This window comes from Sphaerodactylus townsendi, linkage group LG09 (assembly GCF_021028975.2).
Source record: "Sphaerodactylus townsendi isolate TG3544 linkage group LG09, MPM_Stown_v2.3, whole genome shotgun sequence".
Taxonomy (NCBI): Eukaryota; Metazoa; Chordata; class Lepidosauria; order Squamata; family Sphaerodactylidae; genus Sphaerodactylus; species Sphaerodactylus townsendi.
Window position 1 is genome coordinate 77149642 of NC_059433.1, and position 15893 is coordinate 77165534.

Sequence of the window (15893 nt, forward strand, 5' to 3'; positions counted from 1 at the left end):
TTGTAAATTTATCATCCATAGCCAAAGCCAATTACAATATAAAATAGGAAAACGGCAGTAAAAATAAGACAAGTATACAACAACCTATACAACGTAACGGGTCAATAATTAAACAGAAGGATTACTCTTCGTTGAAGTGCACTCGGCCCAAATTTTCTTCGCAACCAAAGCAAAAAACAAATAATTTTATTGTCAGAGCACTAACATAACATGTGTCTGATCATCAAAATCTAACTGACAGCTAACTGACAGGTAACAATCCTGCTGTGATTGGCAGTGGACTGTGATAGGCCAGTAAACCAGATATAAGGCTGCAATATACTGGGGACTATGAGACACTTGTCTTCACTTTGCCTTGCGAAGCTCTCTCCTTGAGTAAGCTAGACTTGTGAACTAATAAAGTAGGACCGCTTCTGTGAAGCTGAGCTGCTGTGTGCGTCTGACTTCCAACTACGTTCCAGTATATTGTGCTACTCTGCAATAGTGGTTTTACCCCACACCTTCACAGTTACAGGTGACAAAATGGCACCTGATTAAAAAAAAAATCATGGGAACCAGATGAAAAGTTCTGGCGTATTAGAAAACTTATGACAGGAATGAACAGACCAAATTGGCACACTAACTTGGACTTATGTGTATATGACAATTGTAATAAATCATTCCAACAACATTTGTACAAAGTTATTTTTTCAATTATTTTTCATATAAGTATTAACACAATTATACCAATACTAACCCTATTCTAATATCCCATTGATGAAAGTATGCTGCTGTAAGCAAGCGCGCTACAAGGAAGTAAGTAATAAAGTACCACGATTTTATATAAAGTGCCAGATGTCAAATAAAACAAATCAATAGTACAATTTTTCATCATTTCGTTTGTAAAGTGTGGTATTCAAAAGTCCATATGAGACTTCAAATTGATGGAGTCTCGAAGAAATATTTACATTTCCATTTTTTTATGTGGTTCCCAAATGGAACTTCACAGATTCTCATCACGTATATTGTCAAGCAAATATTCAAAAGTCCATATGAGACTGCACAATGTTCAATTCCAAGGGAAATTTTATGTTTCCATTTTATATGATTCCCAAATGGAACTTCACAACAGAGCTAATATATCCTGTGTCTTGAGTCCATACATGGATGGTACATTGAAACTGAGAATCCAGTATAGAATCGCACCACGCGTCTGAATGCGTTTTCGAAGGTATCTTGCTCAGTATACCGGTTCTCAATAGCTTGATTTCATCCTGGGGTTAACATTTTTATACAGTGTCATCCTTCCCCTAGAGATCATGACCAATGCAAAGAGATAGGGCCAAAGATATAGGGCATGGGAATATCGGCCCGCTAGTAAAGTGGACCCTAGAAGGAGACCCTTGTTGGATGCTGAGCTTCCACCCCATTTCTTCTGAACTCCTTGAAAGACAAACTGATGCTGAACCACGCTTGGTAAGGTCAAGCTAAGACCAGGCAGCGATTTGTTAACATTTTCATGCGTTCCCAAGAACATCTTTGCAAACCCAGGCGTTGTTCTGGGGAAGGCTTGGGAAGAGCTGAAAAATGTCTTTGGAGGGGGGGGGGGTGCCACCCCATCACCAAGGCAACCGGACCATTTCTCCTTGTTGTGCTGCGGGATGAGGGGGCATTGGCATGGTTGCCATGACTACACAGACACATTCCCTCTCTCTCTCACAATCAAGGCATTGTCACAGCTTTGCTCCCAAACGTGGTGCTACAGAGCCAGTTCTGACTGGCTACGTTCACTTGTGATGTCATGATCTGATTGGCTGAGATCACAAGAAGAAGAAAAATTGGCACTGAAGGAACGGCAAAGAGGATGAATGCAGTCCGGATGCAAACGGTCAAACAAAAGACATAATTGGGATTATTTTTTCCAGGGTGATTTTGGGGCCCTACTTGAAAAATATGGGCAGGCATAAATTCAGTGCAGCCCCATTATTTGCCTTTTGCTCAGACAAACTGACGGTAGCAGAAGTTCCCAAACAGAGTTCTCCCTGACCAGTTTCCTTTTGCGATGTTGGTCCTTGCTACATCTTGACTAGGCAATGGACTTTATAATTTGCCTCGACATGATTATTTATTTAGAAGAAGAAGAGTTTGGATTTATATCCCCCCTTTCTCTCCTATAGCAGACTCAAAGGGGCTTACAATCTCCTTGCCCTTCCCCCCTCACAACAAACACCCTGTGAGGTGGTGGGGCTGAGAGAGCTCCGAGAAGCTGTGACTAGCCTAAGGTCACCCAGCTGGCGTGTGTGGGAGTTCACAGGCTAACCTGAATTCCCCAGATAAGCCTCCACAGCTCAGGCGGCAGAGCGGGGAATCAAACCCGGGGTTATCAAACCCAGATTAGATACTCGAGCTCTTAACCTCCTACGCCACTGCTGCTCCTTAGCTCATTTATACCTTGCCTTTCTCCCCGGTGGAGACCTAAATTGGTTTGCATTATTCTCCTCTCTTCCATTTACACCCTTACAGCAACCCTGTTAGGTAGGTTAGACTGAGAGAGTGTGGCTGGTCCCTGGACCGCTAACTGACTTTCATGACTCAGTATCTGTTAGATCTTTGAAAGTACTCAGTATCTGTTAGGTCTTTGAAAGCTTCAGGCTTTGCATCCATTATTTCTAAATATCGTAATGCACATACCGGTAGGTGCAACACAGTTAAAGAATATTCAATAACAGGGCTAGGAAAAATGGCTGCACAAGACCTTGGAAACCAGCCAACAGTGTGGCTGCATGTGAAGTCATATATTTGTTTGTTTGTTTGTTTGTTTGTTGGATTTCTATACCGCCCCATCCCCGAAGGGCTTTGTTCAGGAAAGGGATCAAGTGATTATGGGCAGAAAGATCTAAGGGATCATATCAAATAGCTCATCTGGCCTCTCCCAACTAACATACGCAATTCTGTACTAATTACTGAATATGACTCTGCTAACCGCACAAGATGACCATTTGTTTTGGACCTCGTCAAAAATTATATTTATTCCGCTCAATTAACTTCCAGACCTTTCTGGAAAGTCCTTCAAATCCACAACCCAACGGGAGAGGCTGTGGCTCAGTAGAGGACTTCTGAGGTGCTGGGTTTGAAATCCGACATCCCGTTTATCGTTGGCGAAAGAGCTGAACACGTTGAGAGCTACTGCCAGTCGAAACAGTCGATACTGACCTTCACAGACCAACGGTCTGACTCAGTCCACTTCATCCCACATATGCGTTCTCAGAAGTACATCCCACTACATTCAAACTGATGGACGCGTGCACAGGATCGCAGGTTTGCTTAATGTAATTATGCAGACGCAGCCAAACAAAGATTAACTCATTTCACAATTGGTCCCACCCCATCTTTGTAGGCAGGTATCGTTCTATAGTGCAAAAGGCATGTAGCGGCATGAGTCATATTTGAGTAGCGTATAAAAGGCCCCAGCGAGTTGCAAGCCAATCGTTATAGAAACCACTCAGCTTGGAGGTTGTTCAGAAAGTGAATTTCAAAACAGGTTAGCACAGTGGTCTGCAACTGCAGCTCTCCAGATGTTCATGGACTACATGGATTGAGTTAGGTAAAGCAGATGAAACTCAATTGGCCATGCTGGCAGGAGCGGATGGGATTTGTAGTCCATAGCAGATTTAAAATAAAAAGAGCGAGCAAATTTTAATACAGGAAAAATCCATGACAGGCCCTGGTCAGGCAAGTCACACCAGTGGTCACAAGGTGTGCGTCTTCCTCCTCCACTTGCCATTAATTTGCATTTTCTATACCTTTTTCATCATAAAAGTGACAGGAGGTTTGAGAAGGCATCCCCATTTCCTGGAGCGTCTTTGTTCTAGAATGCTCCGCGTGTCCACTTGCTCCTACCTAGTTTCCTGTCCCCAAGGAAAAAAGGTGATCCAAGAAATGGCGGACGAATGCTCAAATCACCTGTCATCTTTATATTGGAAAAGGTATAGTGTTCAATTTATGCACTGCTAGAAAAACGCTTCCACAGTACAACTAGAAACTCAGGGAACAGTGAAAAGAGCACAAGATAGCACTGACCGAAGCAGGAGAACTGACAGGAGAAGCAATACAAAGAGCAGTTTGGAATAGCCTTTCCGTAATAGGTGAGTTAGGTAAAGCAGATGAAACTCATTAACAGAGATAAGGGTTATTTACTTAAAATATGTCTGATTTTTCCCACAGAAAGAGCCCTCCATGTAGCTTACAAAAGAGATAAAAATGGTACATCTATTAAAAAAAAATTAAAAACCAGTGCAGTAAATTGTAACTTCATTCGCCACAAAAACGGTACATCTATAAAATCTTTTTTAAAAAAAAACAGTGCAGTATAATGGTTAGAGTACTATGTAAGGTTCCCAGCTGTAGGTTGAGAATCACTTGGAGATTTGGGAGGGTGGAGCTTGAGGAGGGTGAAGTTTGAGAAGGGGAGGGACTTCAATGGGGTATGATGTCATAGACTCCACCTTCCAAAGCGGCCATTTTCTCCTGGTAAGCTACTTTCTGTTGCCTGGAGATCAGGTATAATCCCAGGACATCTCCAGTCACCACCTGGAGGATGGCAACTGGAGTGTTAAATGCAAGGAGGCCCAAATTTGAATACCTGCTCTGTCCTGGAATACAAGGAGTCTCTTTCTCACTTATATATAGTACTATACTATATCTCACCAAAAGAAAACACCAAAACTGTAACCTCATTCTCCACATGCTGAACCGTCTTTGTTTTAGAAGGCGCCATTTGGATCTTACCTAGCTCCAAGATGTGGTGAATGAAGTTACAATTTGGGTTTTTTTCTTTTGGTGAGCCTACCTCCCAGGGCTATTTTTAGGATAAAATGGGGAAGAGGAAAATAGTTTCAAACAGTGCTTTGGGTCTCCGTGAGGTTAGAAAAGGCAAGCACTAGGACATTACTACGCAGACTATGTTTACAGGATGGTTTGCCACTGTCTTCCCCAGTCGTCTACACTTTGCCCCCAGCAAGCTGGGTACTTGAACTCAGACCATTGATCTTACCGCACCGCACCTCAGGGCTCTTAGCCAGGTAAAAACACCTGAACACATAAAGCCAACCCTCTTCCTTCTAAAGATACACCACCACAGAAAGCAAGTAAATAGAGTTGCCAGGAATCTTTCTGCCAGGGGTCTTGTGGTTCTACAGCAGGCAGAAATATACCTGGTGAAGACCCTCTCATCGCTGCTTCTCCGCACCTGGGGAAACAGCAGCATTTCCGCACTACCTGGGAGGGAAAAGGGAAGGGTAGCAGCACCCAACCCTCTTCTGACAGCATGCCAGGTCGTGATCTCAACTTGTGAAGAACTCCTCACAAGATTTGACGTAGCCCTGGGCACATTTGGAAGCCTGGCTCTGAAAACCCTCACCTGGAAGGGGGCGTGCGCTCAACGGGCCTGTGATGGTGGGAGGTGCTTGCAGATAAAAAGGATGGGTGGGCTGTAGGGCTGAAGAAGAAAAAACAGGCCAATGTTATAAGTATTAGAAGGGATTCTCAAGAAGGATAACTTTAAAATCCTGTCTCTGGCCTCAGAGTAGTGCAAATGGAAAGATGCCAAAGGCTGGACAAATTAAATCTTGCTAGCCCCAAGAAGTAGCATGAACGTTTCTCTAGTCATATAAGAATGCCATATTGGCATCCATCATGAAATGTGTATTCAATACAGTTCTGGGTAGATATTCTCTTTGTTGAACTCTTTCTCTCTCCTTTAGCATTTTTTTCCAATTCTCTTCTGTCTAACACTTTGGAAAGTAATAATATATATATGTATATATATTTGTATATATATGTATATATGTATATATATTTGTAACAAGAAGTTACAAGAAGTTACAAATATATATATATATTTGTAACAAGAAGTTGCATGAACAGAAGCCCCGATGAACAGAGCGGCGCGGCTGGTGCAGAGCTCCGGGTCAGGCAAACATGCAACGGGTTCCTCCTCCTCCCCAGCACTTTGGCCGAGGAGAGGTCAACCTGTTGGATCCCTGCCTTCCGAAAGCGCAACAGATGCTAAGCAAAGTAGGAATGGGTGTGCTTTTTTTTCCAAGCGGCCAAGCGACAGGCCCGTCTGGAGCCACGGCAAGGGAGGGGACGTCCCTGCTCCCCCCCCCCGTGCCCCCTCCCCACCCCGCTCCACTCACGATCTCCAGGCAGATGAAGGCGCCCGAGTAGGTGCGCAGGATCTCCAAGCCGGACGGGAGGGTGACGCGCGGCGGGGGGAAATAGGCGGTGGCGTTGGGGGGCGGCGGCATGGAGCCCCCTCGCGCGGGGTTCATGGTGCCTGCCTGCCTGCCTGCCGGGCGATCCGGACGCGAGTGGCGGCCGCGGCCAGGTAGGGCAGTCCGGAAGGAGGCGGAGGCGGAGGAGGAGGAGAAGGGCGCGGGCACAGCCGCAGGTGGCGCGCCGGGAAGGTGGCGCGTCTCTTGGGCACCGCCCCGCCAACTCTCCGCCCTCTCCCCTCGCCCCGCGGGTGGCGCCAGGTTTGCAGCCAGCCCGGGCTGGGGGCTGCAGGAGGGAGGGGGCTCCAGGGACTTCCAGGGGTAAAGGAAGGGACCCGTGCCCGAGGAGAGGAGACGGGCATGGCGCGGCATCCTGACCAGGGAACCAAGGGAGAACCCACAGCTCTGCCTGTGTTTCCCCAAGACCCCCTGGGGGATGGGGCGGTCTACAAATTCTAGAAATAAATAAATAAAATAAATAAATAAACCGGAGCTGGCCACTTTATTTTATTATTGTTATTTTTAATGTCGCAGCTGCCAGCTCTTTAGCTGGTTGTTGGCTCATCATCATCATCATCATCATCATCATCATCATCATCATCATCATCATCTTTTTTGTGTCACAGCTGCCAGTTCTTTAGCTGATTGTTGCCTTTTCTTCTTCATCATCTTCATCATCATTTTAATGTAACAGCTGCCAGTTCTTTAGCTTTTTTCACAGTGTGCCCTCCCCCCAGTTGTTGCTGCTGCTGCTGCTGCTGCTGCTGCTGCTTCTTCTTCTTCTTCTTGGATATCACTCTGACTTGGATGACCCAGGGCTACCCTGATTTCATCAGATCTTTCAAGTTAAGCAGGGTTGCCCCTGGTGAGTGTTTAGATGGGAGACCACCCAAAAACTGAGCCCTTCTTGGGCAGGACGGGATACAAACAAACACACAAACAAATAAAAAGCCCAGGGTTGGTAGGCAGAGGAAAGCCAGGGCAAACCACATTCTGAGCCTCCCTTGCTTCGAAAAACCTACAGGGTTGCTACAGATCAGCTGCGACTTGACAGCATTGTGCCCACACCAGATTTATAGTCCGGTCTTTCCGGAATCATGCACGGCAGCTGGTAACAAAACAGTTAACATTTGCACAAGCCAAAGGCCTGGATTTGCTGTGGAGGAAGAAGATGCACCTGAATGTAAAATGCACACACAGCCCAGCCTCGTATGCAGCTCTGAAAAAAGTACTACATGTAACAGTAACTTGTATTCGAATGTTAAGAAGTCCCTTTTTATTTGATAGCATCCCTGGGCCGGAAAGCTATCCCTGTATTTGCATAATACAATACAACCTGCAGTTGGTGTATGGGGGAGGGGGAATAAAAATGGGAAAAGGGAAAAGGCAAATCTACATGGATCCTGAATTTTTAATGAAGAATTCTCCCCTCCCTAAACCAGTCTCAAATCAGATGTGGAGGTCAAGACTGTGAACTGGACTATAAAAACGTGGACCCGACACTTTGTGGCACAATAGCAACATAAACACATGAACCCTCATGAATTCATATGATTTTCACACTAGTAGGTATTCTTTGGTTTTCAGGGCTACACCTTCCTTTTTTCTATTGTTTAGGTTTTAGAGCCAGGACCTCAGCAGGATATAATTGTTTTTATTTCAATCATAATTTTATAATCCCCCAGAATCTAGCTTCCAAGACAACCCTTTTCTCCTGAGGAACTGATACCTCTTGTCTGGAGAACACTTGCCACTCCAGGAAGACTCCAGGTTTCACCTGGAGATTGGCAACTGTACCACACTCCCATGTCAGGATTCTGTCATCTCATTCCACAAAATATTCAGATCAGGTGTTGATTATGTTGACATACGATGGAATTACGGACACAGTGTGCGTGCGTGGTGGGTGGGCGTTGAAACTAACAGATCAGATGCATCTTCTCAGCTCTCCTGTTTGGAACAAAGTTTCAGGCTGCTCCCACACATATATTCTGTCTCTGTCTCTCTCTTTTGCACCTAGCAAACACGCCCTAGTGCAGCAGGTAAAATGAGCATCACGTAACCACCTGTCCGCCCCTTTACTCAGTTTTAAAATTTTGCTCAATGGGCAACACCTCTTGTGCCAGAGCAGCCTGGTACATTCTGGTTCTGCAGCATAGTTGTATCCGCCGAGTAACGTACGAGCAAGTCTAATTATGCAATACAGAAGCGGGCGAGAAGCGTTGGCTAAACAAGAACAAAATGACACAGCGCCTCTGCTCCTGAAGCGGAATTTGAACTATCCTGAAATAGAAACTTTGGTTTCTCGTGTAGGAGAGAGGTTTGTGTTGCGAAGAGTAAATGGCAGATTGTTAAAAGAATAGCGTGAGGGAACTTGCACAGTGGGCTGTGCAGGTTGAACTCATCTAGGTGGAAACACTATTTTTGTCTTTTAAAAAAACATAGAAAGCTGTGGCATCTTAATTGGGAAGGTGCAGTGTTTGTTTAGTTCCTAAATGGCTGTCTGTTAATAGGCATGGTTCAAAGTGCTGGTTCTTGACCCCAGATAGCATGGGGGCTAGGGTACCTGAAGGACCATCTCCTGCAGTACTGTCTAGCTCGCCAGTTAAGATGCTTTTCTCAGGCTCAACTTTCTGTGCCCTGCCTTTAGAGGTAATGCAGATGGCAAATAGACAGGCCTTTTTGGTGGTGGCACATTTGGAACGCCCTCTTTCTTTAGGCTTGCTTGGCACCTATTTTCCTTTCCTTTAGGCACCAGGAGAAAATATTTCTCTTTCCCCAGGCTTTGAACTAAGGGATTCAATCTTTCCTAGTTGTTTTCTATAGAATCATAGTGTTAGAGGACACCACAAAGGCCATCCAGTCCATCCCCCTGCCATGCAGGAATACAAAATCAAAGCAGCCTCGACAGGTGGCCACCTAGCCAAAGAAGTCAAACAGCCCTTACCATCAGGAATGTGTTCCTAATGTTCAGGTGGAATCTATTTTCCTTTTCTTTGAATCCATTACTCCTTGTCTCTGGAGCAACAGAAAACAAGCTTGCTTCAACATGACATCCCTTCAAATATTTAAACATGGCTATCATGCCACCCCTTAACCTTCTCTTCTCCAGACTAAATGTACCAAGTTCCCTAAGCAGCTCCTCACAGGGCATGAAATTCAGATCTGTTATCATTTTCGTTGCCCTACTCTGGACTCATCTCAGTTTGTCAATATCGTTCTTGAATTGTGGTACCCAGAACTGGACATGGTATTCCAGATGAGGTCTAACCAATGCAGAATAAAGTGGTACTATTACATCCCTTGATCCTGGCACTATACTTCCATTGATGCAGCCCAGAATTGCATTGGCTTTCTTGGCTGCTGCATCACACTGCTGACTCATATTCAGTCTGTGGTCTACTAAGACTCCCAGATCCTTTTCACAAGTACTGTTGTCAAGCCAAGTGTCACCTGTCCTATATCTGTACATTTCATTTTTTCTGCCTAAGCGTAGCATCTTACATTTAGCTTCTGATCTTCTTGTAGCCATCAACATCAACTGTAGACTGTTCTACATGCTTTGCATGCTTTTATGCCCCAAGTTGCTCTTATTGGCTGTTTTCATGGAATTGTTGTTAATTTGTTTTATTTTAATTCATTTATAGGCTGACTTTCCTGCTTAGGCTCAAGGTGGGTTACAATTTTTTTAAAATAAAAATAATTCCCAAGAAACAATAGGTTTGGGATTACAGAATTGAAAAACAATGAAAACCAAAAAGAAAAAAAAATGTCCAAGGTATGACATATCCCAATGCAGAAAGTGGATTACAAAGGTAGGCGTTAATGCAGTAAAACCCAGTTGTTACATTTAGTAAACACTGAAGTAGAGTACGAACCGATTTTGTTTACAAATTTATCTTCCTGAACTGTTACATTACATTTGATCAGAACTTATTGTGTTGACTTGTCAAAATCTGTTGGTTTGTTTTTATTGGCAAGGCTTATTTGTATTGACTTGGTTGTCATGTTGTGTTGACTTGGTTTTGTTGTTCTAGTTGTAAACTACTTCTAGCAGATCTGGAGAGGCAGATTAGTTTCTGTCTTCCTAGTTCTGCCCTGTCACCAGGGGGCTGAGCCTGCACTTTCTTAATAATGAGAGAGAAACATCTTCAGAGCCTGCCCTGTGGGTGACATCATGGCACGGTTGCAAACGTCCGGTTTGAAAATTCCTGGAGATTTAGTCATGGAGTCTGGGGAAGGTGGGGTTAGGGGAAGGAAAGGGAAGGGAAGAACCTCAATGGACTATATAATGCTGTAGAAGTCACCCTGCAAAACAGGTGTTTTCTCCATGCAATCTTTGTATTATGGAGATCAGTTGTGGTTCTGGGAGGTCCCAAGGTTCCACCTGGAACCCTGTGTCATTGAGTAGCTGCCAGGGTCCAAAGAAGACCCCTGGTGGTCACTCCTGGACCTCTACAGCACAGCCACCACCCAACCCTGTCTCTTCATAAGGAAGGACAGAAGTTGAGAAAGAGACAAGTTGCTTAATGGAGGGGCAGAGAGGCTGCATTGTGCCCAGGCAGGGCTGCCAGCTAAGCACTGAAACCAACAGGAAGCTTAGGGGGAGTGGGTCAATTCAAATTCAAACTGCCATTGCTCCAAAGACATGATGTCACTTCTGGTGCAACCCTGGAAGTGATGTCATCCCATTGAGGTGATGCTGAAACATACTATTTCAGTAGAATCCTAGAGCAGTGGTGACGAACTTAATGGCACGGGTGCCAGAGGTGGCACTCAGAGCCCTCTCTGTGGGCACGCATGCACAGAGTTCATCATGTGATAATAGTGTAATTATTTAAGGGAGATTATTAGCATCAAACCTAAGACTTAGTTTTGAGGAAGCAGTGTAGGTAAATCCTGTTAAGTGCTGTTAAACCCCACTGATTTTCACTAAAGCGCGATCCTTTGCCTGGGAGTAAGCTTGGTTGCTTCGAAGCCAAGCCACCAACTACCACCAAGCTTACTCCTGAGTAACACGCGCCTTGGAGCCAACCGTTTTTTCTATACTAAAACCTCAGTATTCAGGTTAAATTGCCATGTTGGCACTTTGCGATAAATAAGTGCGTTTTGGGTTGCAGTTTGGGCACTCGGTCTTGAAAAGGTTCGCCATCACTGTCCTAGAGTGTTGTCTCCATTTGATGCTACCACTTCAGGGGCCCCACCATAAGTGAAGTCATGCTGTTGGAGCGATTCCCCCCCTTCTCTGCCACCCTACCAACCAGCAGCAATGGGGTGAGGGTTGCCAGCAAGAGGGGTCCTGCTGCAGCTAAAGACCTGGTAGCACTATTCCTATGAGAGCCAGCATGGTGTTGTGGCTACAAGCAGTTAATCTGGAGAACCGAATTAGATTCTGCACTCCTCCACACGAAGCCTGCTGGGTGACTTTGGGCCAGTCACAGTTTTCTCAGAACTCTCTCAGCCAGCTATGTTACTCTCTTGCCTTGAAAACCTACAAGGTCGCTCTAAGTCAGCTGTGACTTGATGGCACACACACACAGCCCTGTTCTCAAGTCCCTCCAAAACCTGTAGCCAACTTTGTGCATTCCGTACGTGCTGAAGAGCATTTTCTTCAGCATTGATATGACCCTTCTCTCACATAGAGGCAGAGGTGGGATCCAGCAGGTTCTCACAGGTTCCCGAGAGTAGGTTACTAATGATTTGTGTGTGTCGAGAGGGGGTTACTAATTGGTGATTTTGCCATGTGATTTTTGCCTTAATTATGCCCCTCCTCTCAGCAGTAGCGCGCAGAACTTGAAGCAGTCTAGCCGGAGGTGCACCGGCGTGTGTGGCAGCCTTCGCCTGTGTGCATTCGTTTCCCGCCCAAGGACCGGCGCAGCGGCTGCGTCCTTGCCACAGCCCCGCCCAGGAATGCCACGCCCCTGGAATGCCCGGCCACACCCCCGGAATGCCCCGCCCAGCCCCATTGGCACTACACCACAGTTTGAATCCCACCACTATGGGAACCTGTTACTAAAATTTTTGGATCCCACCACTGCTTAGAGGCCATATAAAGGCTTTAGCGTAGACCAAGATGGGCCTGCTCTGAGCCAAAGTGAAAGCAGTTCTTCAAAATGGCAAATTTGGGGGTATCCTTAAAACCACAGGCTGACAGATCCATTCCACAGAGCACGGTTGGTTAGAAAGTTCTCCTGCAGATGATTCATTCAAATAAATGATGATAACATTTACTACCTTTTCCTCCTCTGTGTGTTTGGATGAGTTTGGCCCGGTTAAAAAAACAATGCATTTTGATCCAAGGGATTTAAAAATCATCTTTTTAATGAGCCCTCTGGGGAAGAGGAGGCCTAGAAATCTAAAATATAAATAAAAAATAAATAAAATCTTAGTGCATTAGCATCACTGACACTTGCTGGTTCAAATCCAAGGTCTTTTATGAAGAAAGGCCATTGAGGAATGCCCTTAAACAGGTTTTCCCTGGTGGGTGGCAGCTGTTCGGCAGCGTTCAGCTAGGAAACAGCAGCTGTAAATCCATTCTAAGCAGGAGCACACCTGCTTTTGACATCAAAATAATAGCCCAGAGCAGCTGGTGCATCTCAGGGTGTTTGGCCCTTAATGCCTATATGCTACAAACCATGGTTGCTCATTTTCACTTTACCACCACTGAAATTTAGCATAGTTAGAGTCATGTAACATGAAGTAAATGGTAATTGATCTATCCTTCCTGGTTTTCCTTTTGGCCACACATTAAACAGAAAAAGAACTCAATGTTAACCAGTGTTGAGATGCTGCACATGCCATAGGCCCCTTCCGCACATGCAGAATAATGCACATTCAATCCACTTTCACAACTGTTGGGAAAGTGGATGTTGCTATTCCGCACAGTAAAATCCAGATTCAAAGTGCATTAAAAGTGGATTGAAAGCGCATTATTGTGCATGTGCAGAAGGGCCCACAGAGAATCTGCACAATGATGAATTCTCTTTTTCATGCATCTGGACCATGTTGTGTCGTTTTATTCCCGCAACTGGATGCATGTGCATGGAAGTCAGGTTATTCACATGTGGCTAGAGTTTAATTTCTGCATGGACTGACAAATTTTTCTGTAGTTTGATATTTTAAATGTTTTATATATTTATAAGTTTTAAATGTTTCATATATATACTGTGAGCTGCCCCAAGCCTGGAAGGGGAGGGGCAGCATATTCAATCAATCAATCAATCAATCAATCAATCAATCAATCAATCAATCAATCAATCAATCAATCAATCAACCAACCAACCAACCAACCAACCAACCAACCAACCAACCAACCAACCAGTCAACAAATGTGTCAGTCAGTCAGTCAGTCAGTCAATCAAAATATTTTCCCATCAAGGGCTGCCATCTTATGGTATAGCACTGTGCAGAAGAAACCTGAGGTTTGAATTTATTTACTTCATTAGTACAATGATACCTCGGTTATCGTAATCTGTTCAATACTCGCAAAACCTGAAACCAACCGACGCGAAACGCGATGCGCAATCCTTACAATAAACGGCAGCGAAGTTATAAAAAGTTCGCGAGCAACTGAACCGAGGCAACCGACTTTAAAACTGAAGGCAATGTCGGCTTGATCCCATTGGTGAAAACTCAAAACCATCAATTTCCAAAGGCGGCGAAACTGAGGTATTATTGTACTCAACTTTTCTCTTCAAGGGGAATCTACCATGGCCTACTAATATCCTCTTTGCGGCATGCTCTCTCAAAATACCAAAGGAATGTATCAAGAATCTGTCTCATAATCTCTTTAGCGCAGAGTGCTCCAGCTCAAGATATTTCTTGAAAATCGGGCTTTAAAGTTCAGGGGCTTGATAATAATGCATTGCTAGACAGCGAAATTGAGCCAGAAGCCAATTGATTTGAAACCCATTTTACGTGATTTTTTTAAAAGTGCCCTTTGATCGACCTGGTCTAGGATTTTTTAAAAATGAGTAACATTTTTAAAACAAGATCTTTCCACAAAAAAAAAATAGAGTTTTGTATATATAATTGTTCAGTCTCTTCCAAGGCTCATATCATTTGAGATCCAGCTTTTGAAAGTCAGAATCTGGTTACAGCTCACTTTTGAAGTTGTAATCAAAAATTCAGCTACCATCTTATAAATTGGTTAGAATTTAGTTTTGCCTTTTGTAAAACTGTGCAACTGGACTCCTCTTTCTAAGCCCTTTTGAGGTCAATGGAAGGGTATAACTCAGTTTAGACCATTGTTGTTATCCCAAGTTGCGACATTTCTCTGTATTATTGTTTGGAGGCATTTATGTGGTTTTGGGCAGGCATATTCACTGTTTATTTTTGAGGTTCCCTTTCTTCCTCAATAATTTTTCTGCTTTAGATTGTCTTCATTCTTCACATTAACACCTAAAAAATAATGCATTTTCAAACCACTTTCACAACTTCTTTGCAAGGGATTTTAGCTATTCTGCATCAGCTTCAAAGAGCACTGAAAAGGTTTGAAAGTGCATTATTCCGCATGTGCAGAATGAGCCTCTGTTAATGTCACACAGGATGTATTGCCCTTTAAGAACTGGTACCTGTAGTGTGATGTGCATGCATCACCTGAAAACAAACTGTCTTGTAACCTCACTTTAGATAGAGAGACCACTCTTCAAAGAAACTATGGAGCCTTCTTTTCCATCACTCTTGGTGGCTCTTCGTTGAAGGAAGAGCCACTTGGCTATATGACTCCTCAATCTGGCGGAAGGCTTCGTGATCATTAGAAGTGAAAGTGCGTGACATTCGCCATTGGTCTCTTTCCCACACAACCCTTTATTTTCACTCACATGCAATTGGGGATGCAGATTTAATCAGTCGACAGAAGATGTACCAATTTGACAAGTTTAATAATCAAGGACTCTCAGCTTCTATGAAATATTCCTAAGGCCTGCTTTCTTTCTTCTGGTTTCTGATATCAGCCCAGCTTTTCGCTGAGTGAATCAGTGAAGCAGTTCCGCGATGAGATCTTGCAAAACACTCATATGGTGCTGTCCAGGCAGTGGTGGGATCCAAAAAGTATCAACAGGTTCAATGGTGGATTCAAACAGTGGCGTGAGCCAATGGAGCTATTAGCAGGAGGTTAGTTTTAGCAACCCCTTCTCAGCACTCAGGAAAAGGCAACCACCGTAGAGAAGTGGCAGGAACTTCCGGATCCTACCTCTGAGTCCAGGGTATTGCTTTTCGTACACCCTGGGTAATTTCCCTCACAACTGGGCTGGTCCCCCCTGCTGTCCCCTCCCCCCCACTTTTGGTGCTATACCTTAAAATTGAAGAGTCACTGCTGGGTCAGAGCAGGCTGGCCAGCTTCTTCCCACCGACCATCGGAGAGGCGAAAGCAAAGGTGTTGCCCAGATGGAGGGGCTGGTAATCACTGACAGAGTATCAACAGGCAAGAGTGGGAGAAGAGGGATATGGGCTACCAGCGTGTGTGTGTGTTCGTGTGTGTGTGTATGAAGCAATGCTGTCCATGGTGGCATGGGCTGAGAGAGAGACCAGTAGCGCAAAACCAACGGACTATGAGCAAGTTTTGGCCACGTGTTTTGCAGTTTGCACCTTCTTAGGCAGCTACTGTTAATGGGGAATGGCTTATGAGAGCAGGCTAGA

General features: G+C 44.6%; 1 protein-coding gene across 1 annotated transcript in view; it reads right to left on the bottom strand.

The window, feature by feature from the left end:
* MAL2 (mal, T cell differentiation protein 2) overlaps nt 1-6408 on the bottom strand; it is a 28832-nt gene extending 22424 nt beyond the window's left edge. Inside the window, exon 1 of the mRNA XM_048507148.1 lies at nt 6177-6408. Within this exon, the coding sequence (XP_048363105.1) occupies nt 6177-6311 (135 nt within the window). The 5' untranslated portion in view covers nt 6312-6408. The remainder of the gene's footprint in view (nt 1-6176) is intronic.
* Nucleotides 6409-15893: the final 9485 nt, after the last annotated feature.